This window comes from Rhizophagus irregularis, chromosome 22, assembly GCF_026210795.1.
Source record: "Rhizophagus irregularis chromosome 22, complete sequence".
NCBI classification, from domain to species: Eukaryota; Fungi; Glomeromycota; class Glomeromycetes; order Glomerales; family Glomeraceae; genus Rhizophagus; species Rhizophagus irregularis.
The window spans coordinates 3,011,701-3,035,793 of NC_089450.1; the positions used below are offsets into that span (position 1 = coordinate 3,011,701).

The 24,093-nt window shown below is 27.6% G+C and overlaps 5 protein-coding genes across 5 annotated transcripts; 1 reads left to right on the plus strand and 4 right to left on the minus strand.

Annotated features, from left to right (window-relative positions):
* On the minus strand, positions 1-378 carry OCT59_014832 (uncharacterized protein; the record flags this gene model as incomplete). The annotated part of the gene is made up of 1 exon (XM_025324315.1): positions 1-378. The coding sequence occupies one exon, from the start codon at positions 376-378 to the stop codon at positions 1-3; it is 378 nt and encodes a 125-aa protein (XP_025186802.1).
* Positions 379-4,247: 3,869 nt separating this feature from the next.
* On the minus strand, positions 4,248-4,469 carry OCT59_014833 (uncharacterized protein; the record flags this gene model as incomplete). The annotated part of the gene is made up of 1 exon (XM_066150274.1): positions 4,248-4,469. The coding sequence occupies one exon, from the start codon at positions 4,467-4,469 to the stop codon at positions 4,248-4,250; it is 222 nt and encodes a 73-aa protein (XP_066002456.1).
* An 871-nt stretch (positions 4,470-5,340) lies between these two features.
* On the minus strand, positions 5,341-6,527 carry OCT59_014834 (uncharacterized protein; the record flags this gene model as incomplete). The annotated part of the gene is made up of 3 exons (XM_025329327.2): positions 5,341-5,379; positions 5,456-5,583; positions 5,687-6,527. The coding sequence occupies 3 exons, from the start codon at positions 6,525-6,527 to the stop codon at positions 5,341-5,343; spliced, it is 1,008 nt and encodes a 335-aa protein (XP_025186803.1).
* A 4,346-nt stretch (positions 6,528-10,873) lies between these two features.
* Positions 10,874-11,263, minus strand: OCT59_014835 (uncharacterized protein; the record flags this gene model as incomplete). Its single annotated transcript, XM_066150275.1, has 1 exon — positions 10,874-11,263. The coding sequence occupies one exon, from the start codon at positions 11,261-11,263 to the stop codon at positions 10,874-10,876; it is 390 nt and encodes a 129-aa protein (XP_066002457.1).
* A 1,399-nt stretch (positions 11,264-12,662) lies between these two features.
* OCT59_014836 (uncharacterized protein) lies at positions 12,663-13,568 on the plus strand (the record flags this gene model as incomplete). Its single annotated transcript, XM_025310040.1, has 1 exon — positions 12,663-13,568. The coding sequence occupies one exon, from the start codon at positions 12,663-12,665 to the stop codon at positions 13,566-13,568; it is 906 nt and encodes a 301-aa protein (XP_025186805.1).
* Positions 13,569-24,093: the final 10,525 nt, after the last annotated feature.

Below are 24,093 nucleotides of genomic sequence, written 5' to 3' on the forward strand. Positions count from 1 at the left end.
TTAATCGATTCCAAACTCTACAACCTTTGTATAAGCCATACAAGTAAATATCGGTTGATATGCATTGGTCCAGAATTCGGATCTTCCACGTGACCAATTTCTCTCACGTGATGCTGACGATTTTCGTTCATGGTTCATAAATTCCCACATAAAATCCACTAATTCTATAACTAAAACGAAAAAACGTTTTTGTTTTTCTATTGCTTTTCTCTGAAATATCCTTATATGTTTCCTTTTTTGCGCTTCAATAGCTTCATATTGTTGACTCAAATGAGTTCTAATTCTTTCAAAATATTTTCTTCTAGCTCGAGATGGAATGAATTCTTGCGTAAAACATAAACTAGTAAGAAAATTACTAAATTTATATTTACCATTCATATATTAGCTGCATTCGTGGTGATAAATTCTGATTTCTGATAACATTTGGGGTTATTCGTATGTATCACTAGATTATCCAGTAATAATAAAAATTTCTTCTTCCAACATTGTACAAACGATTGGAACCTGCATAAGATTTCAATGGGAACTGCGTATCATACACGTAGGACAACTTAAATTCGTAAGACTGCACGTTGTCTGATTATCTATTGATTTGTTCAATCTTCACAGATGTTGCATGAAATTCAGCAAGCTAGATTACCAAAATCGTCAGATCATGTAAAATTTTTCCCACCGAAAAATTTTTGAAGAAAAGAAAATTATTCAAAAAGAAAGGAGGGAGGAAATACGTAATAGTAATAACAAAAAGAAAGTAAAAGTAGGAATAAACGCTATACAATAGCTAAACCAAATAGAAATTTGTGTATAACAAAATATCTATTATTAACAAGGGGTTCTCTTTCAAATAAAACTCGTTAAGTTGTATCTATTTTTTCTTTTCTAAAAAATTATTTTAGTGATGGCAAAAGTTTTATCTAATAAACTTCGGACCGAATACGTTTGAAACTGCCCACAAAGTGGTAAAAAGTCCTTTTTTTGTATTTCAAGTTAACAACAGTTAAAAACTACTACGGATTTCTCAAAAGCGCACTGCGCCACACTAGTAGAAACGAGGGAAAGCTGTCTTTTTAATCTTTAGATTATCAATTATTACGTCAAGATTTTCTAAAAAATAATGTTCTATTCCCTAAATTGGAATTTTACCATGACTTTTTCTTTTAGAAAAATGTGATTTCTTTATTTCTTTAGAAAATGTATTTTTTTTTTTGAAAAAAAAGGAATAAAAAAACGAAATTTTTATTTTTCAAATATTTTTTCTTTTTTTTTAAAAAAAATGACTCAAAAAAATAAACTACAAGTAACGTATCAAAAAAAAACTACAGATAACGAATTTGAAATAAACGAACAAGTTCTTAAAGCACAAAAAATCGTAACGACATGCTAAAGAAGTTTTCCTTTATGGCTATTAACTCGATAAAAAATAATCAACAGTAAGTAAAAGTCTTTAGGATTTTTTTAATATATTATTTTTTTTTTTTGACATGGAGCCGTGAATAAGTTATCAGGTTTTGGTAATAAGATTTTGTTATATAAAATATATTTAACAATTCAAGAATGAGACAATTACGGCCTTTTAAAAAAGACATACGTCAAATATGGTGTATTTATGGAAAAATAAGCAGAAATTATTGGTGAAATGATATGCTAGGCTCTACCGATTGAAATAAGCATAATATTAAAGGTAGTATGTCAATTAATATTAGTGAATAATTAATTTACTTCATATTGAAAAAATATAGATGAAGATAAAACATTTAAATGAACTATATCATCTTTTTAAATGGCCAAATGTATATATCAATTTACTAAAAATAAAAATTTCTATTAATTCTACTAATATTAGAAAACCAGGTCTTCGTGCAAGGTTAATAAAAAGACACGAAAGCTCACAGATATCGCTTCTAACATAATTTCTGTAACGGATTCAGATCATGAAGAAGTTGAAGAAAATGAAGATGTTTAACAATGAAAATCAAAGAAGCTGCAAAGGAAGTAGCGGATACAACCACATCAAATATCCTGTCACGCTCGAATATCTGGTCGCTACACGTCTCATCATCACAATCTGGTATTTATCAATTTAATATAAAATTAAAGTTTATAAATTATCTAACAATAATTTATTTTTAAATTTAACATAAAAATACTGTAGGAAACTTAACTTGCATCTATTGTACCGGTTTCCACTGGGTAGCTTACTGCGATAAAATCCCTTCCGAGTTTAAAGGCCAATGTGTTAAATGCTGGTCCAGCAAATCTTACCAAGCGAAAAATTGTAAATTTAACACCAGAAAGGAGCCTGGCTTTAAAATTTTAATTTTCAAATAAATAAATTTTTTTTTATTTTTATTTTTTGTCCAATCGTGTCTGATTGGGGTCAGACTTTTTTTCATATTTTATATTTTTTTATATTTTTTTATAATTTTTTTTTGTCCAATTGGGGTTGGACGTGTCTGATTGGGGTCAGACTTTTTTTTCATATTTTTTTTATATTTTTTATAATTTTTTTTGTCCAATTGGGGTTGGACGTGTCTGATTGGGGTCAGACTTTTTTTTCATATTTTTTTTATATTTTTTTTATAATTTTTTTTTTTTGTCCAATTGGGGTTGTCTGATTGGGTTAGACTTTTTTCGTATTTTTTTATAATTTTTAATATAATTTTTTAAAAAAATAAATTTTTTTATAAAATTACGTATGCATTACAAATGTATAATTACGGTATTATGTTTTTAAATTTCATTATTATTGTGATTACAAAACCGATTTCTGGTAATTTGAATAGTCGTATAAATTGTTAATAAATGTCATGTGTTGCTTGACACCAAAAAATGTGGAGTAACGAACCTTGATGTCAATCAACGCTACTTAAAAATATTAAACAATTTTATGGCGTTTTATGTGTAAAACAACATACAGTAAAAGTTTAAAGACACGTATAACAATGTATAAAAATGCGTATATTGATTGATGTTAAAAATGTGTATATTGACATGTCGGTAAACGCATTTATTATGTAATATTACCAATAATAATGATTATACAAACATTAATATAGTACATTAGTAATAATATCTAATTAACTACATATAATCAAAATCTCCTACATAAGCGTCTCTTATTAATAAAAAACAAAGATAATTAAGTTTCACAACGCCAGTTGTGAATTAAAGAACAAATCCCTCACCGAATTTCAATATGTTCAAGTGACCTATCCTCGGACATTTGTATCACCTTGTGTAGAATTACACTTCGGACTAATAAAAATATGAAAAACGCATATATAGATTTCTTATAGCAAATTTTTTAAAAACTTATTAAATACACGGAATTTTATATGGAATCTATAAAAATGTATACAGTACAAAACGTATCATTTTTTTATTAGACTTCTTGTAGGAAATTATTATCAAAAATTCCTTATAAATTCCGTATACACTGATTTTTCCGCATATATTAATTTTTTTAAAAAACATTCAAGAATGAATTACTTGTTAAATAAATACACGGAATTTTTATACGAATCGTATATCAAAAGTATATAAAACGTATCATTTCCTTATACAGATTTCTTATAGGGCAGTATATGTAAAAAGGAAACAATATAGTAGTTTTAAATACTGTATACCGTATATATTAAAATTAATAATCATAGAAAATATTGTATCCTTAATATAATAACAACTCTTACAGATGAAGAAATAGTACGTTTATTTCAAAATACAATATTGATGAAACAATATGAAGAAAAATAAACTCAAAACATCTTTCAAGATTCTAGAATAATTCGAATTATTCTGGAACAAATGGATTATCTTTAAATTATTAAATTATTCATAGGATAATCCGGTAAAAAACTCCAAGATTAATAATTTATTGACTTAATAAATGATTGAATTACGCGTAAACAGTTTGAATTAATCTGTTTTTGAAATCTAATAAAGGTGAAGAGATCTAAGTTTTATTGACGAAACGAATAATAAATTACAATCAATCATTTATTCATTTTTCCAATAAGAGTTAATAAAATACAATTGTCTATTGGTTACGTTTTTAGATAGAATTTTGTTATTATCGTACGGTTACATATGACCATAACATGATATATTTTTTATTGCTGTTAGTAGGAGGAGGTAAATAATATTACAATTATTAAAAGTATTTCCTTGTAAAAATTTTAATAAAATAAACTTATATAGACTATTGATAAACTTTTCTGTTTTGGTCAGGTCGTACGATAATGATATTATTACAGTACGCGAGCAATATTAGAAAATAGTTTAGAATAAATTATTTTCTCTTTTAAAATCAATTTTCGATTTGTTGTATGTGGTTTCTGAATACCGATGGAAATCGGATCTTGGCCAGCATTACGAAATCCTAGTCCGGCACTATGCTTTAATTCTGGCCAACATCCCGTATCCACATATGCATGTGGATTCGGAATCCATTTGATTTCGTGATATAACATTTATGCGTTGTCTTTTATAATTTTTTTAGAACTTGTATTATTAGATATCATAAGAAACTTTATTATTAAAACCAGCGTTAAATACAATATTTTTTACATATTTAATAAATATTAGTTATAAATATTTTTTTTTTTGCTAAATATACCAGTAGTAGGAGCAGGAGTTATTTTATTTTTAAATTTTAAAAAAGAGCAAATTTTTTTTATTGAATTTCATTTATCAAGTGATTTTTGTTAAAGAACAAATAAAATACACGATGGTTAAACAGATCTGTTGATATAGTGGTACAAGATCATCGAATTTTCCTGTAACAACAAATATGGAAATATCCGAAAACTTCAGTTCGGGTAATTATTGATCAGCCTGAGTTGGGCTAAGAATTTAAACCATCCGGTTTGTTACAAAAAAAAGAATTAACGGATAACTGGATATGGATACATGATCGTTTTAAGATGAATTTTTACCGTATTCGGGAAAAAGTAAAAAAAGTAAATCATTTCTCCTAAATTTATGTATATATCGGCAAATATCCGATCGAGAATCAGTTATTGATTAGTCGATCACAAACATCCTACGCCCCTATCATTGTTTTCTCTGATAATTGCATTTTTTATTGTTTAATATACGAAAAATGAATCATTGTAAGTTTATAACTAAATAGGATTAATACAAAAATCAATATTAAATAGGTATTTGATTCATCCTTAAAACAAGAGAAATTATAAAATAAATACATTTTAAATATGGCATCCTATAAATAGTATAAATGATATAGTCAATAAGCAAATCACTACATATTACTAAATTCCTATAATTTACTAATTACTCTATCTTATATTTATTATGTTGAACAGCGCCTTGGACCTGTACTTATATCATATGGTAACCATCTTTCGGAATGATTTGCAGCTAAATATGATGTGATATGAAGACATTAGTTTTAAAATGAACCCAAAATGATCAAATAATCCTATCATAAACTTACGTAGTTGATTGGGACTAGACCAACTTTGTTGCGACTATTCCTTGCTGGCCACCACATACTTTCAATATAACCAACTTCTAGTGATTCCCCTTCATAAAATGACAGCTCATTCTCATCTTGTGCGTCGTCTAATAAGTTGTTCGGAGAATGTAAATATTCTTTTTTAGCTCTGAAACCACTATTTTGGCCTTCTGTTTAAGCTTTTTCGTCAGAAGAAATAAAAATACTTACAGTCACTTAACGCAATGGCCCTGTACAAATAATCATTATTAGTGGGTGGATTATAAATATAATCGCCTTTGTCGGGAACTTCATATCTCCGTCTCGGGAAAACCAAGTAATAAGCACTGTGAATAACATTACCCAGTGCAAAACCGCTGAATAATAACAATGTTGACGATAAATAACCTTCGTCACAGTATAAATAAAAGCATAAATATCCAACATGCAAGTAAATCTGAATCACAAAAGGATATACGAATGCATATATTGTTTTTTCATTTGCATAGTCTTGTTTTCTAATGAGGTATAACAATGGAAGGGCGAGTAACATAGATAGAATACTAATCCATTGAAACACACCCATATATCCAGGAGGTGAAAATTCGAGTTTCATATAGATTTGAAAAATCATTTGATCAATATAGATTGGAACAAAGAGCCCGGCTCGAATAGTGTTGCGAACACTTTTAAATTTACTCGGGATACACTGAGTTAAAGTAGTTGCCCCGCATAAACCATACATAACAAGAGAACATAAATTAAGAAATCTAGGTAATTCTATACTATTTAATATGAAGAATTTGATCGTCATGAAAGTCATAAGAGCCAATACTGCCATTAATTGTGAGACTGCAGTTTGTACTAAAGATCTTTTTAATTTGGCAAATAAAGAAGTATCATTTTTGGAGGGATTGTTGAAGAAAGTCAAAAGTATACCACTAGAGAAGGATAAATAATTTCCAAACGCGACACTTGAAACGCTATGAACTATGTTATTGCATAGAGTTGGATCGGACAATACGGATGGTACGTTAATCAAGAATAATGATAAAACAATGAATTTTTTCATAGTTTACTAGACGAGAAAAGGAATATAATTTCGTGACCTCGAGGTATATTCCTAACAATAATATAGTAATGGAAAATAGAAAAAAATTTTTTTTTTTTATTGAAAATAACAGGCAATTTAATATTTTATCCAGCCTTATAAAAATTTTATTCCATGTTTTTTTTTATCTCATGTTATTTCCGTAAATGTATCATATTCACGGAGTTTTTACAGAAATTACAGATAAAATTTTTTACAGGGGACTAGTTATTCAAAATTTTCAATAATCTCTTGTTACACTTCGGACTAATGAAATGTCTTGCCGTTGTACTTAACAATCATTCCCGTTCCCTAGATCCTCAGGAGCTTGCGGATCGCATGTGATTTTTTTTTCTGTTTGTTAAATTAAATAAGCACATGCGGATTTCACTGACAATTTCGAAAGTTTCCGCATATTAATCTAGATATACGAAGTCCCGCATCTAAGATTTTCAATATACATGCAGATCTACTTAAGAGTATAATAAAATAAAATACACGATCAAAATGAACTAAATTCATATTATAATTTATTATGTAATGGGCATTTATAACCTAAAGGTTCATTTATTAAATGCTGCGAATTTAAAGAAACTTTATAATTAAATTTAGATGATTTAGATGCCACATATCCGTATCTAAGCCACTTTTGGTTGCGGGTGCGCAGCTGAAAACAATCGCCACTGCCGTAAAACAACCGGTATTTTATATTCTGTGCTTCTTATTTCGATTTATCGACGATCATCTGTAAATTGCTAAATTCCCTATGCTCGCGGCCACTGCCGTAAGGCACGGAAAAACAACGAAATGTCCCGGTATTTTATATTCTGTGCTTCTTATTTCGGAATTTACTCATCGATGGTCATAAGTAATTGCTAATAAATTCCATATTTAGTTAGTTCAAGGAAGTATTCCTTTGTCATGCAATAAATCGACTACAGACCTTTGACTAAAAAAATTGAGTCTGCGAATTATTTTTAACTATGAACGTAAAAAATTTGATATTTTTTCACTAGTTATACTAGAATGTGCAACTCCCCCCCTATAAAAAAATTGGATACGTTTTTTATAAAGTTTTTATACGATTTTTTTCCTTAGAAATAACGTATCATAATAGGATACGGAAAAATGCACAATTCCGTATCACTAAATATATGGTTTGGATACGGAATTTGCACGGAATTCATATGGAATTTACATGATTTGATCACTGATTTTATCACGAAATTTATACGATTTGGTCACTGAATTTACTATTTGTATTACAATTTACTATAATTATATTTACATAAATCTAATTTTACTTTATTAAATTAAAAAATAAAAAATAAACAAAATACAAATACATTATGAAAATTCCCTCCTCATTAAAACCACCTATTGCAACCAAAATTATCTATAAGTTCAGGTTCATTTGGAGTCAAACAACCTAAAAAAAACAAAAAAAGAAACATAAGAACGTCTAACTTAATTGGAAACAAAATCCCCCCATCATATAGTAGTATCTGCAATCGTCCAAATCACCAAAGGTCAGCATTCCTACAAAAAAAGAAAGAGAACTCCAGAATGTCTGACCTACATAAATGAAAAGAATTATGGAGCATCTGATGAAAAAGAAACCAAAACAACAAAATAAATCCAAAACTTACCTACAAAAAAAGAAGACTCTGAAGCAACAAAACTGAAACAACCTACAAAAAGAAAAGAATCTGAACCCAACTTACAAAAAAAAAAAAAGAAATTCGAACTGACCTAAAAAAAGAAAAAAATCTTGAACAATCCTACAAAAAGGAAAGGAAAAGACTCCCAAACTGATCTACAAAAAAGAAAAAAGAAACTGAATCTTCTCACAAAAAAAATCTGCTGGCCTATGAAATAAAAAAAAGGGATAAATATAAATAAAAAAGAAAGGGGAATAAAGAATAAATCAAAAAAAAAATATTTTTTTAAAAAGAGGGTAACGAAGTTAGGAAAGTTAAAAAAAATTTTTTTTTTAAAGAGACGACGTCAAAGTTAGAAAAATAAAAAATTTTTTATAAAGAGGAAATAGAAATAGAAAGAAGAAAATTTTTTTTAAAAAAAAAAGAAGAGTGGGAATAAAAGAATAAATCAAAAAAAAATTTTTTTTTTAAGGGAGTGACGAAAAAAATTTTTTTTTTTAAAGGAGAGTGATGAAAAAAAATTTTTAAAGTGAGGTACGAAAAAAAAATTTTTTTTTTAAAAGGAGGGTGACGAAAAAAGAAGAAAAATTTAGAAAAAATAACAAAAATAAGACAAGAGAAAAAGAGAAGGAAGGGAAGACAGAAAGGAAGATCGGAAGATCAAACTCATCAAAGTAAGGGTTTATATAAAAAACAAAAAACGTATCATAACAAACAATAAATAATCACATGATCTCGTGTTATGATACGAGATTTTTGTACTAAAAATATTAAGTTTAAAAATTCCGTATACATTCCGTATGATTATTTTTTTCCATATACACTTCATATACATTAGTTTTTTTAAAAATGTTCAAAAATGAATTGCTTATTAAATATACGGAATTTGTATACGGAATCTATAGAAACGTACATAAAATGTATACAAAACGTATCCTTTCCGTATACATATTTCTTATAGGGCCCAAGCACGATATTTATTATTATTATAAGTATATTTATTGTTCAGAAGGAAGAAAAAATCCTACAAATTTTTTTAATTTAGGGTTTTTTATTCATTGTCTCAAATTGTCCTGGTCAATCCAAATTATCTGGCGAAGGCTTAAACACAATATTTTGTATTTATAATAATTAAGGAAATATTGTTAATATCGTCGAATTTTACATTTATAAAGGTAAGATATTCCTTTAAGTATTGATTTATTGATTTATCTACAATGAAAGAAGGAGGCCTTTTTCCTTATATTCAGATGTATACAATAGCTAGTGGACATTTTTATCAAGGACAAAGCTTTTTTTTTTTTGAGAAAAACAAAAAAATTTTTTTTGTTAGAAAATTAGAAAGCAAGTATTTTTTCGTTTTTATAAAATTAGAAAGAAAGCAATTCTTTTAATTCTTTTCGTTTTTAAAAATTATTTTTTTTTTTCGTTATTTATAATAAAATAAAATAAAAAGTATTTTTTCCCCGTTTCTTTATTAGAAAATAGAAGACAAAGTATTTTTTTTCATTAGAGACAAGTAAAAAATAAAAATAAAAATATCGTAAAAAAGAAATGGTAACATTTATTACTAATTTAACAATCAATTGATCGAGTTTTTAATTTTTTATCAAAAAAGAGATCGAAATGATCTGCGAATAAAAAGATCATAATTTTTCATTATACGTTAAAGAATTCTTATTGGAAAATTTTTTATGTTCACGTCTTTGTACTGAATATTTGAGTACATGACAGATTATCCATTTTTTGCAGTTATTGGACCTGAGTCAGTGTTTGGAAAACTAAAAAAATATCCCAATCCGCCCTTTTAGCCACTAATTATTAAAAAAGATACGAAATCGATATGCATGTTGTGTGATATTTTCTTTGGCGTATGAGGAAAAGAGACGTAACTAATCATTGGGTTCACATCATACTTTTAGCCTATCTACTTTGCCATTCGGAAATTAGGAACGAATTAATGTGAGTTCATAATTCTAAATTTATTTGGTTATCTAAGGAAAATTTTTAATTGAAGATCAGTTGACTCAAAGACTTCGTAATTCATCCTCTAAACTAGTGCTTCGATCCGGATTGATCCGTTGATTAGCATCACAACATTTTTCTATTATTTTTGTCAAACTATAATTTTTGTCAGATTTAAAAAAATTATTCTTCTACAAATTTTATTAATTTTGGCCAAACTTATAGCTCCAACTCAAATAAACCGTTGCCAAACCGTAGTAAACCGCGGATTGATCCGTTAAAATCCCATCCGGATCGAAGCACTACTTTAAACGATATATAAATTTTTTATATAAATATTTATCATTCTTTACGGCAGGTATGTATCTGAAAGAAAGCGTACACAAAGAATTAAGTTAAACCACCATAATTAAAACGCAATGCTGTAATAATTTTTTTTTGCACACATACATGTACATTAATGATTTCTAATACACTCACATACAACTCCTTTAACAGACTGTTTTGGTACATCTTCTGGAGAATTTCCTATTGGCCATAACATTGGACTCTTGTCATCCCACATAAAAACCCAACCGTAACAATATGATCGAAGCAACTCGATTTATATAGTAAATTAGTTCTCGTGGATCACTATGACACTATCAAGAACCATATAATTGATTAAGGTTGCAATACGAGAATTATCTTCAAAATTTTCAACTAAAATAAAGTTATCACTTCTTTGGTGCTCATTTCTTGATTCTCGTACTTGGGTGTAGAGTACGAGTGTACAAATAAAATGGCAAGTTCCTCGAAAGGTTGCGGGTACCACATATCGCCTCCCAAGGAACAAATTCTGGACAATTGCCCAAATTGTGTCTGTATCCCTTTAATTGTTCTTCGGCTAAAACATTCCCCACATTCGATGCCCATTGCATCACTTCCTATGTGATGTTCGCCGTTGACGGGCGAAAGTCCACATCTGGTTGTATTATCATTATACTTTTCGCCAAACGTTCTAGAATCCTCTTCAGATAATCGACTTGTTCCTCTAGTTTTATTTCTCTTGACGGCTGATAGGCGAAAGTCCAAAAGAACCGAAAGGGTCATAGCACCCTGAGTTCTACATGAGAATTTATAGAATAATTATGCTTTGACACTTCTCTTTAATAAACAACTTGTTCTGCCCAATTGAAAAATTAATAGGTCAACTCAATAATATTTTAAAATCAGTTGGGCGTCCTTAACGTACAGTGGTGTACGATATTAACGTACGAACTGGCCCGAGTTTAGGAGTTATGTACTTGCACATGATAGCGTTAACGTTAATTCTGGCCAGTTCGTACGTTAATATCGTACACTCTCACTGTACATTAAGTACAAATTTTAAACTTTGATCCGGTTTCTTACATGAAATCGATTATCTGTATTCAAAACTAGATGCACGAACCTATACAATATAATACAATTCTAGTAGCATAAAATATGTTTTTTTAAAACTTTATTTATTTATTTTATTCATCCAATTTTCACGAAATTGAAATTGATATTTTCTTAGAAATTTTAATGAACTCAATTATGAAGTAGCCTAATAAGGTTATGATCAGTGACACAGGAAAGAATTTGGCGTAAATTTCTTACTTAATTTAGTAATCTACATAATGACCGAAGTAACATTATGATGGATATAATATTTAGCACAAAAAAGTATGTTATTGTATTCAGTTCTTTCATAATAAATATTGATTGTTTGGTTGCTTTGTTTGATCTTTGTAGTGCGAAATCGGAGTTGGAAAAAAAACAATTTTTTTTATAAAAAAATTTTTTTTTTTATTATCTTATCTCTGAAATTCAAAATTTCTCATTGTTTTCTTTATTTACCTTTTAAGGATTAAAATTATATCAAAACATCCCTTGCACAATTACGAAATAAAAGTTGTATCAGAAGGAATTCTCCCCTAAACTTTCGTTCGTGTAAGCAAGCACCGCCTAATTTTCTTATTTATCGCTATCAGATCAATTTTAAATTGTCACACCCAATAAAATTTGACATAATATCGATAGACCACTGATCACTTTGGCGCAAATCCGACTTGTATTACTGTTTCACCACCCCAAGCGTTTTTCATCAATCATTGAATAATGAAGATCACAAATTCATAATCGTCTTATAAAAAGGCTTGAAAAAAATTTTCATGAAAAATTCTTATTCCCGTATTTATTATATATCTATCGATAAAATTATAAACATTTAAAAGATATTTTTCAATTGACAATTACTGTATTTGAATTAAAAATTAAATCTTTTCTAATATTAGCAGTAGATTTATTTTAATCGATAAACTCGCGTCATAACTAATAAATAATGTTCTAATTTCTCTTCCCTTTCCTCTTTTTTAAATTATATTATTTAGAATATCTCAACGTCCTCAATACTCAAATTTAATTAGTAATTTAATTATAGAATATTTAAAGACATAAATACGAATTTTTCTTTAATCATTAAACTATGCAATCACAAATTCAAAATTTTGGAAAACCAACAATCAATTCAACTTCATTCACCACCAATACTCCATTTAGTCCTCAACTTGATAATACTCTCAACGTTTCGTCATATATAAATGATGCGCGAGACATTCCAGTTGCTATTGACAATATGTTACAAGTTTCGCCTATTATCACGCAACTTTCTATGCCACCTACTCAATTAAATATGAATGAGAATCAAGCTTTCAATATCCAAGAAATGATCCCACGCCATACTTTACAACCCATGCAAGTTTATCAGCAGATGCCACTTCAATCACCTCATCCACCTTTATTAACTCATTCTCAAAAAACTGATATTATAAGCGAATATTCATTCTTTTACGCACCTTGCAATGATTTCCAAACGTATCATATCATTTGCAAAGAAATACCATTTAATTTTGAAAGTGTATCTCAGTTAATAAGCAACACTAATAATAACTTGATGAATAATTACGTTCAACCTAACAACATTTTTGTGTTTTATCATGAACAACCCGAAATTAAGAAGATTTATCAAGTAACTTGTGAAATGGTTTCACATACATTTTTATTTCAATATTTAAATAAAATTATTTATAACATTCAATTCGTTAATTATGAGTATCAACAACAAGAATTTTCTAAGAGACATCAAGAAAATCTCAAATTTCATTTGAAAAAAGATCTAGTTTATTATTTGGCACAAGTAAATACCTATGACGATAATTATAATGTACAAAAGAGATTTATTCAAGATTATCGTACTTATGAAAGTATGATAAACTCTAATACTTATATACCTCCTAACCATTCTAATATTCCTTTTCCCTTTGATCAATCTTATACTTCTCAACAAAATAATAACTGTCAAATGGTTAGCTCTCAAAATAATGGTAATTAATAGTTCTATGATAATTGATAAAATATTATTTACTGTAGTTATTGTTTACTATATGTATTTTACAAATATATTATAATAAAGGCAATACCTTTTTTTACTGGTTCTTATAGACTGGAATTTTTCTGAAATTTGTCAAATTGAAATTTTTTTTTTTTTGGTTTCTTAATTCAATACCAAAAATAATTTATTTTAAGCCGTTACATGATTAAAATATATTGCGTCAGTATTGTCCTTGAAATTTCCTGAACTTTTAGAATTAAAAGAAAAGTAATCTACAAACGAAATAATATAATATTAACCGTTAATAAATATAATTTAAAGTGAAAACTCATATGGGCGGATTTGATTCACGGGATAAAATTACTTTATTGCCTCATTGGTCCTTTTGCGTAATACTAAACTGATCAGCAAACACAAGATTTCACATCAGGGGAGTTGTAAATTTTTTTTGAACTTGCCAACGTTAAAAAAAAATATTTTTTTAAAAAACCGTGTTTTAACCCATCCGACTTAGTCACAACCCATCTGACTTAGGGTGTGTCAGACTGGAATATTTAGTGGCTAGTTTTCTATTTCTTTTTTTTTCTTTTTACCTTTTAGGCCGGGCAAAAAAAATTTAGATTTTCGTGACCGGCCGGGTCAGTTTTTCGAAAAATGGAAATTTTTTTTATAGTAAAAAATTTTTATCACGTGATTTTAAGTTTTTGGCCAAAATTTTTTTGCCCGGCCTTAGATCTAAGAATTTTTTTAAAAAAATATTATTCAAAATTCTCCTTTTTTTTGCTTATATAGGTTCATTTGAGAAGACTTATTGTAAAGATATTTTGAAAGTACTATCTTTATATTTCACTATTTTTTTGTCGTAAGTGTTGAACGTTCAAAATGTTTATTTTTCTTATTACATTAAATTTAAAGTATTTATAGATATTGTATTTATAATTTAAAAATCAATTTTAAGTTTTAACTTGTAGACTCGTATATACTTGCGTACTTTTTAAAATTAGAAATTAAATTAAAAAAAAAGCCAAAGTAAAAAATGGCGTTATCATATGATGTTACACTGATCTACATAACATAAATCTGGCCAAAATGATGTTAATTCCGGCCAAATTAAAATCGCATCAATTTTTTAATCACACATCTTTATGGATATCGTGCAACGCATCCTTAACTTTGCTGTGCCTGCATAATGCAAAAATTTAGCATATTTAGGTGATGAAATAAATCCGCCGATATGAATGTAGACACATGTAATAACTGATAAATAATTATTTTAATTTTAAACTACTGTTGTATATTAGACTACTAAATATTGTACCGAATTATATATCATTTATTACTTAAAAAAATCTTAATTAATTTAGTTACATAATGCTTAATTGCTTAATTGTAAAGGTAACTTGAAAAAATGTTTTAGATAGCTGCATATTCTAATTATTCTATACTTGTCACAACTAGTACGTATCTACTGAAGATCGCTATTAAGAAATTACCAATTATAGCCAATAGCATACCCTGTTTCCAATAATCCAATTTCCAAGATATTAAAACATCATTGAATTTTATGTTAAAATAATGTTTGTATAACATATGAATGTGAAAATTGAAATAATAAAATAAAATAAATAATCTTATTAATGAAAATTTGCTATAAATGAGATTATTTATTAGTGCTCCGCAAAATTCGGGTCTAACCCGGATAATTCAATCCGAGTGAATTTTAAATCGGGTCGGTACTAACAATTTTAATAACCCGTGACCCGCATGACCCGACCCGTCGGGTCGGGTCATTCATTTCCTTGACTCGAGTTTTGACCCGAATTAGACCCGGATGATCATTAAAATCACTGATCACATATCGATTACACGTTAATATTGATTACGTTATATAATTTTGTTAGATGAATGAGGTAGTATATCCTCACTTAGCGAAAATTGCTAGAGACACCTTGCAATTTCGGGTATGTGTATGAATTATTATTTTAATTATTAATATTACATTAACTAATAAGATGATTTTGATGATTAATAAAGCAACCAGCATTCCAGTAGTTTCCAGTGGAACCGATTTGAACGCTGCAAAAAGATGTAGTCTTAAAGCAGATACAATTAGAGCATGCATGTGTTTAAAGTCCTGGCAGATATAAAGTATAGTCAAATTTCTGTTAAAGCAAGTGATATAATTTCGATTTTATAGTTCAAATATAAATCAATAAATAAACAGAAATTAAAGATATCTTTAAATTCGTGCTTAGCTTTAGTTTTAATAACAAAAAGTTGTGTGACCTTTATGATCATCTTGTAGATCAATTACCTTGCGTTATTGAAAAAATTATATTTGAAAAAATATTTTTGATATATTACTAAGCATACAGTATATTATCCAATGAAAATTTCGGGTCTAACCCGGGTTATTCGAATTAAATATACTCGGGTCGGGTTAAAATCGGATCATTTCTATTTTTGCCGGGTCGAGTCGGATATATTCTCCAAACCTGACCGAATCCGACCCGGTAGGAGCACTATTATTTATGCATTGCATTTTTTTCATATTTAAAATTAGACATAACAAATCGTAAAAGAAATCATATGTTTAACTCCTTACTTAGCATAGCACCGACTGTAGGCTAATATTAATTAAAAATTTACAACGTTCAGTCAGATTTAATGTATGCAAAAATTAAGGTTATAGTTACAGTATAAAGATAGAATCATGCTTACTAAATTTATATTAACGGAAGGGAGATCCATTAAATAATTGAACCGTAAATGGATCATTTGTTATTTGTAATGGTAGTTGCACAGGCACAACTTTAAAATTATGTTAAAAGGTGCATATCTTCTATATGTTCTTCTAATAATTCTACGTCTTTGACGTTGAATTCGTTGAATTCTTCTATTAATCATTCTTTGATACAAGAATCTAGTAAATTGTTTAATGATATTGTAAAAAATAAAGTTGGAGAAAGTAAAGAAACCAAGTTTTTATAGAGAAATTAAATAAAAGTATTAGTAAATAAAGGGATTGTCCCTCCAAATTGATGAAATATACTGAAAGCGATAGCATACAAATTTAAAACTACTTGATTATCTGAACATACACGAACCTATTAATCAATTTGTGTATAATTCTTTAAAATACAAGATTTATAAATAACGAAATCATGAACGAATGTAAAAGAAAAGAAAAATATCAATCGACAGAATGAACTGAGAGCGATAACATATGAATTTATATGAATTTGAAACTTGGATCAGAAATTTGAAGGCAAAACTCACGTGATTCACGTTGATTCACTTTTACAAAATGGAAATCTAAATACTGTAAACCAAATTAAGGAAACTAAACATCCAAAAAAAGGTATGTTTATATGTCAGAATAAACAATTTTTCTTTGAAGTTGACCTTCACAGTATTAAATAAAATCACTTTCGTTCTTTGAAGTTTTAAAATAAATTCTCCTGCATTGTAATGAACGTCAAATGTGGTTGTTATGTACTACTATATTAAACTATTTGAAAATCGTAATAGGTAATTTTAAATATATTGTTTAAACCTTAAAAAAAAAAGATCATTTTAAACTTATGTAACAATAACAAAAATATTTTCTTTGTTTTACAACTGCTGAAATGAAGGCTGATTTTAAAGTTAGTTTAAATCATGAATCATGATACGCTGTATTATATGTGTTTCCGTAATTCATAAAGTATTTTGGGAAACTCAGTCAAAATACTATTTGTCACATATTCGTCGATGTGTTGTTCTCTACGGCCACGTGTTGGAATATGTTGATTGGTGAGATCTATTTTTAGAAACTGAGCGGCAAAATGCTTACATAATGAAATTAATCCCATACAATAAATAGTACATCATATCATATGCAGACAGATAACAAGATAACAAGCCGAAGTTATAGTAATTGTAATGTCACGTGATTAACTTACAGTAGGATTATTGATTTTAGAAAAAATTTTGTTCATTTTTTTCGATAATTGTAAAGTGTTCTTTGGGATGACAGGTGAAACTTAAATTATGTGTATTGCTGTATGTTATTATGTTATTTATACACAAAAAAAAAAAAATATTCCAGAAATTACAGTATAATATAAAAGGATTTGTTCTAGAATATCCCATAAAATTCTATTGAACAGTGACATGATAAAGTTGATCATTGTGATAGGTAAACAATACAGTGCTGCGAGTGAAATGAACTACAGCAAATATATTAACTTAAATATTTCCTTTTTTATATATTGTTTTATAGAAAGTTACGTTACTCAAATTATTATTTGATTTTCATATAAAAACTTGCGTTTCGGGATTAAAAGGTTAAAAAAATTAGGAAATTTGGCTTAAATATAAAGTAACTTGGGCTGGTTTGTGCTCATTATGTTGTACAAAATCTCCGACATGTCTATGCTTTTTTCTTATTAAAATTCTGTACTATTGATAAAATGATAGTCATAAGTACATGTTCATTTTCATATAAATTGTGATTTATATAAAATTATAATATAATATTATTTTATTTAAAAATTTGTGATAAGTATATGACACGAAAAAAACAAGTCTCTAGGATCAAAAATCAGAATAATAAATAAATCGATTTTTTCAATAGGATATATAATAATAAAAAATTTTATTTAAAAAAATTTAGATGATACGAAAAAAAAACACCAAGATAAAAAATTACGAATATTCGAATAATGAATAAATCAATTTTTCGCAAAATATATAAAAAATTTGTAGGTATGTATATACTATGATACGAAAAAAAAAACCGGGGTCAAAATCAATATTTCAAAAAGTATATAATAATAAAAAATTTGGTTTAAAAATTTGTGAATACAGTAGTACGTAAGCGATAAATATATGATACGAAAAAAATAAATCGCCAGGATCAAAAATTACGAATATTCGAATAATAAATAAATCAATTTTCACAAGGTACATAATCATAAGAAATTTAAAAAATTGTAAAAGCGATAAATATGATACGAAAAAAATAGATCATCAGGATCGAAAGGCTTTTCATAGGGTATATAATAAAATAATAAAAAGTTCATAATTGTTGTTACGAGGAATTTTATAACTTAGAAGATTCGATAAGCGAATGTGAAGAAATACGAAATAAAATGCGATGTGCACGAACGAGTGTGCACATGCCGAGAAGATTATAAAGTTATTGTTTTAATATTACGTATTGCTACATTTATTTTGGTAGACCTATTTTCGGTAAAATATTGAAATAAATGTGGCCTAATTTTTGAGGTTGATTAATTTTTATTAAAAATATATTTTATAAATAATAAAATAATTTAATGGACGTGTAATGAAAATCGTATTAGCTTACCCAGTAATGATGATTCGCGAATAAGGTTCCCATTCGCACATATTTTATATTCTTTTAAAGATAAAGAAGTTTTCATATGGTAGCTTTGATATTGCAAATTGCTACAAAGTTCAAACTTGAGAAAAAACTCAGGGTTTAAATACCTTTTTGAATTCATTCTGAAATATAAAAAGCCACTTACATATTTTATTAACACAAATCGCAAAATGAGTTTATGTAAGGATTACATACACTTTATTAATTCTTGTTATCTTATTCATTCATATACGATGGAAATAAATCGAGTTTCTTATGTGTTTTGCAGCCATCGGGATACGGAACCGATACTGGGTATTTTCTACATCAATGTCTAACGATGGAAGATCATTTTATATATATAAATATTTATTTATTTATTTATTTATTTAGTACGTATTGTGTAGCCGAAAATGGAGAAATGAATATAAGGTTATGCCGAATTTTATTTCGATATAAGAAATTTTCTTTTTTCTTTCTCTAAAGCGATTAGTATTACAAGTAATACATAGCATACATAATAGCACTGACAAATCGTAAAAATTAACAGCCGATCTTAAAACTGTGTCACCATTTAATTAAAGATCGCCGATGAAAGATTATAAATAATATTAATTACATAAGAGTTTTGGCTCTAGGAAGAACGGGAAACAAAACATTGGCATGAATATGCATAATTTTTCGACACGGTGCATCCGAAAACAACTCATAAAATGGAAAACATATACGTTTGGATCTCGATCTAAAGAAACTTTTGTTTCATCTTAAAATCAACAATATCGAACTTATCCCCAATTATTGTTCTTGACTTGATTATTTTTAATTCTTTTATTTACAATAATACAATAATACTTCAACTTTTAAATTAAATTCGTGTTACAATATGCTTGCATTATTTCTTCTTATCTTCGAAAGATAATTATACAACAATCGCTGAAACTTATTATTGTTATTAAATTATTATTCTTTATCACTTTATCTAATACATTGAAAGATTAAATGAAAATTATTTATAATATAGGACAACCAAATCTATCCTGGGCCTTGGGGTTTTAATTGGTCTAACATGATTTTGTGTTTTTGTAATATGCACCATATGTACTGGGACCTATTAAAGACGCAATAAAATTCAAGGCATATTTTCTTGGGAAATGGTCATGACAATCATATGATGATATGCAAAGTTTCATTCTGATAAAAAAAAAATTACGGATAAGAATTATAAATTATGTGAATGACGTCGTAATTTCGTCTATATAATCATATGATTGTTTTTTATTTATTTATTTTATGTGAAGTTGGCAAGAAAGAGTATTACTTATCCATCGAATAAAAAAACTCCGCCAGATGACCTGTCATCCGTCAAGGCCTAAACCGAAGTCATAATCGTATGATCGTTGCCGATGACCAACAATTTTATAATTAAAAATTCTATCCCACGTGACCGGTGACATTTAATGAAATGTGAAAAAATATTTTTGGGAGTCAGATAATATAAACAGTGAAAACGCGATGGGGTGTGATACCGGTAATGAATATTTTAAGGTCACGTGGGGTAGAAAATTTGTTGGTGTTCGGTCAAATGACTTGGTCATTTATTACTCAAATGACTGGTCAATAACGTGCCATTTGCCTACTCAGGCTAGGTTTTTACCTTGTATTTTCCATGTTTTTTTATCTTTTTTCGGTAAAGTTTTCATTTCATTCGTTTATTTTTACTTTGAGTTTATCAGATTTAGGATATAAATCAAATAGTATATAGTTAATGTGTTAATTATTGTGCAAACTCATTATTATTGTTTGCCGTTCGTGTACGTGACATACGGCAATAATATTCCATAAACCAACCTTAGTTTTTAATTTATATAATTCATTGACTATATCGAATATATATAGTAAACAAACTGAATAAATAAATTTGAGCACGACTACGTGAGTATTCAATCAAATTCGAATTTGTTTTATATTGATCACTTGTGCTTGAAATTCATAGAAAAAGCATGAAAAATTTTGAAGTTCAAGAAAAAAAGTATTTGAAAAAGTTCACATAACTTATTTATATAAGATACAAGCAATTTATTTTTAATTTTAGGTTTATAAAAAAGTTTTCTCCAAATTATTTTGTATTACATTGTTATAATTTTACATATTTTTTTTGAAAACAGCGATAAAAAAATATAAATTACATTTATTTGTACTTCGAATTTTAACTTATTTTAATATACTGAAATAAATAAATGAAATATAAAATAGATAATAACGATCGAAAAAAATTTCTCTTTATTTAGAATGTTAATCAAGTTAATGGAAAAGTAATCTAAAGTAATCTATTGAAAAATTCAATATTACCAAAATTTTAATTGTAAGTTTTTTATTATGAGGGTTTATCGTTTTTAGACGTAACAAAATCGTAAAAGAAATCATAAAATATCTGTGTTTATGCAATATTTATAACTAGGGAACGAAAACCGTTCAGTTATTTACATCACGTGCATGTACTAAACTAAATACAAAATCTAATTTGATCGATAAGCATGCGGAACAGAACGACATTGCATCTGAAATGATTAGAAGTAAACGGTCCTACGCTACATACGCTTCGGACAATTACTAACCACCGAAGTTATCATTATTAAACTTAAACAAGATATTTAAAATATATTTCTATCATTCATGTTAACATCGTGATCAGTTTGATCGTTTGTGTTATTCTTACGACCATTTTCGATATTAGCTCTTTGATATCTAATATTTTCGTTCGGCCCAATAGGATCATGCAGATTTTCATAGACCGATGTTTTTATTAGGCATAGCAATAACACATGATTGATATAATAAAATGGAGTAAAAAATATGGTGTAAATGAATATTTTGTAGGAAAAGTTTAAATAAAGTTAATAAAGTGGATTAAAAATAGCTTTATAGAAAGTTAAATAAAAATTATTTATGATGTTATTAATTAATGCATGATCAAAAACGTCAGAACGATAACACCATTATTGGATGTGAGGCTATATCAGTCCTGTGACTGATATAGCCAATAACTATTCAATATTGTAAAGCGTCTAGATCTTACTGAGAATAAAAGCATTGCTCCTGATTTTAGCGGAGTTTAGATCATTATAATTATTCATCCACCCAAGTGACCCAACCTTTTGCAGAAACTCAAAGTATTTCCTAAAATTAATAGATAATTTTTCATGGTTTCTTCGATTAAGTGAATCTGTTGGTTCGATATTTTTACTTCTTTCTCTTTTTAGGAGTGTTAAATCTATTTAGAGGTTGGCTTCATTTCAAAAATTGCCGGAAGAAAGGTTTCAAAAAATGGTTCGATTATCTCCAAACTAGTAGTTGCTTTTGTAATAAATCCAAATATTTTGGCTTAAATAGTACTTACTTTTTAATACATGAGCAAAAACCTGAGTACAAGTCGAAATTTCATCCAAATTTCGTGGGATTATTTAAGTAAGGATATCTTCAAAACAAATAACTGTGAGCTAATTGGTGAGAATAGAATGAGAGGAAAACAATTAACGTCATTACAAATCTCGTAATAGCCAATTTGTTTCCATAAGTTAAGATGAATAAGAATTCCTCTGGTTATCACGTCGAGTAGTAACTCAGTAGTTATTGTTCTCGAACCATCTTTGAAAGGATATTCTTTAGAATTGGTTGTTGATGAATATGTGGATCGCTATTTAAATCTAATCGATACGCTTTTAGTCTAGGAGTAAAAGGAACGAACCGTTAATTTAAAATCAAATCTATATATTTTAAATTCTTTCTCAACATGCCGGGAGCGTAAAGGCCCTACGAATAGATAGAAAGTGAAATAACTCCATATCGTTACCCTTTGAAAGTAAGGTCTCATTCATATTAGCTAATTATTTGTCATCTAATAAATAAGTGAACATAAATATTATTTTCGGCATGTGGGCCAAATTACCAGGAATCGACGTATTTATATATTTTTATCTTAATTTCATATTCAAGATTTCGAAAATATTAATAAATTAGGTAACCATGAATGGTTGTAACACAAAAATTAATTTTTTCGATAACATAAATATGAAAAACAAATTTTTTTGTAAAAACAAATTTAAAATAAGTTCAAAAGTTTTGTTCATGAACAACCTCTTTTTATAAAAAAAAAAAAATCAAAGGAGTACTAGGTCCTGACTCAGGGATAACTTAGGATGCCGGGATAAAAATTTTATTTAACCTATTTTAGAACTTTATCAAAGAAATTATGAAAAAGGAAATTCTTAATTGAAGATCAGAATCAGTGTGACATAAACATAAACAAGTACCAGTATCCTTCGTTTCTAAAAAGGAAGGAGATTGAAAGAAAGATATATATAGTTTACTTTATTTTAAATATCCGGGAAAGACAAAAATATATCAGTAAATGATATACGGATGTATTATAAAGAAATAATCCGAAAAAAAAAAAATTTACTTTTTTAACTTTGAAAAATTTGAACAAAGCGGTAAAAAAGAATTTGGCTGAGATTTTGCATTAAAAAATTAAATGTACTTTGACAAACTGCTTAGTTGAAGGAATTAAAACGTTTTGAGCGTTTTTTAAATAAAGAAATTATTTATATAATGCTTTGTAATTTGTATAATATAAATAAATTTTTTAAAACTAAATTTAAGACCTTATTTGGGGTCTAAATATTTTATCGCCCTAGTAATTTTAAACCCTCGGAATAAATCGCATGAACGAAAGCAAATCTCTGAGAATAAAAATTGTATAAAATGAAAAATACTTTAAATATAATAAATTTACTTACTGTATGAAGTCATTATCTTATTAATGAAAATTTTTTTTATCTCTCAAGTCGAAAAAATGTTTATTATATAATTTATAAAACGGAGAAATATATGAAATAAATATAAATGTATAAATGATATTTAAATTCTTTAAATTCATTTTCAAAAATGAAGCCCTTTCGACTACTTTATAATGTCGATCTGACACTTCGATTTTTTTTATTTTAAAAAAACCGCAGCAAATACACCCGTGATTTTTGAATTTGAAGTAATGCAAGATGATAACAAAGTCAATCAAAGTAAATAAAATAAAAATTATGTTAATCCAAGAAAAAAATTCCTTTTAATAATAAGTAAATTATTTTAATTGCCTTTTTGGCG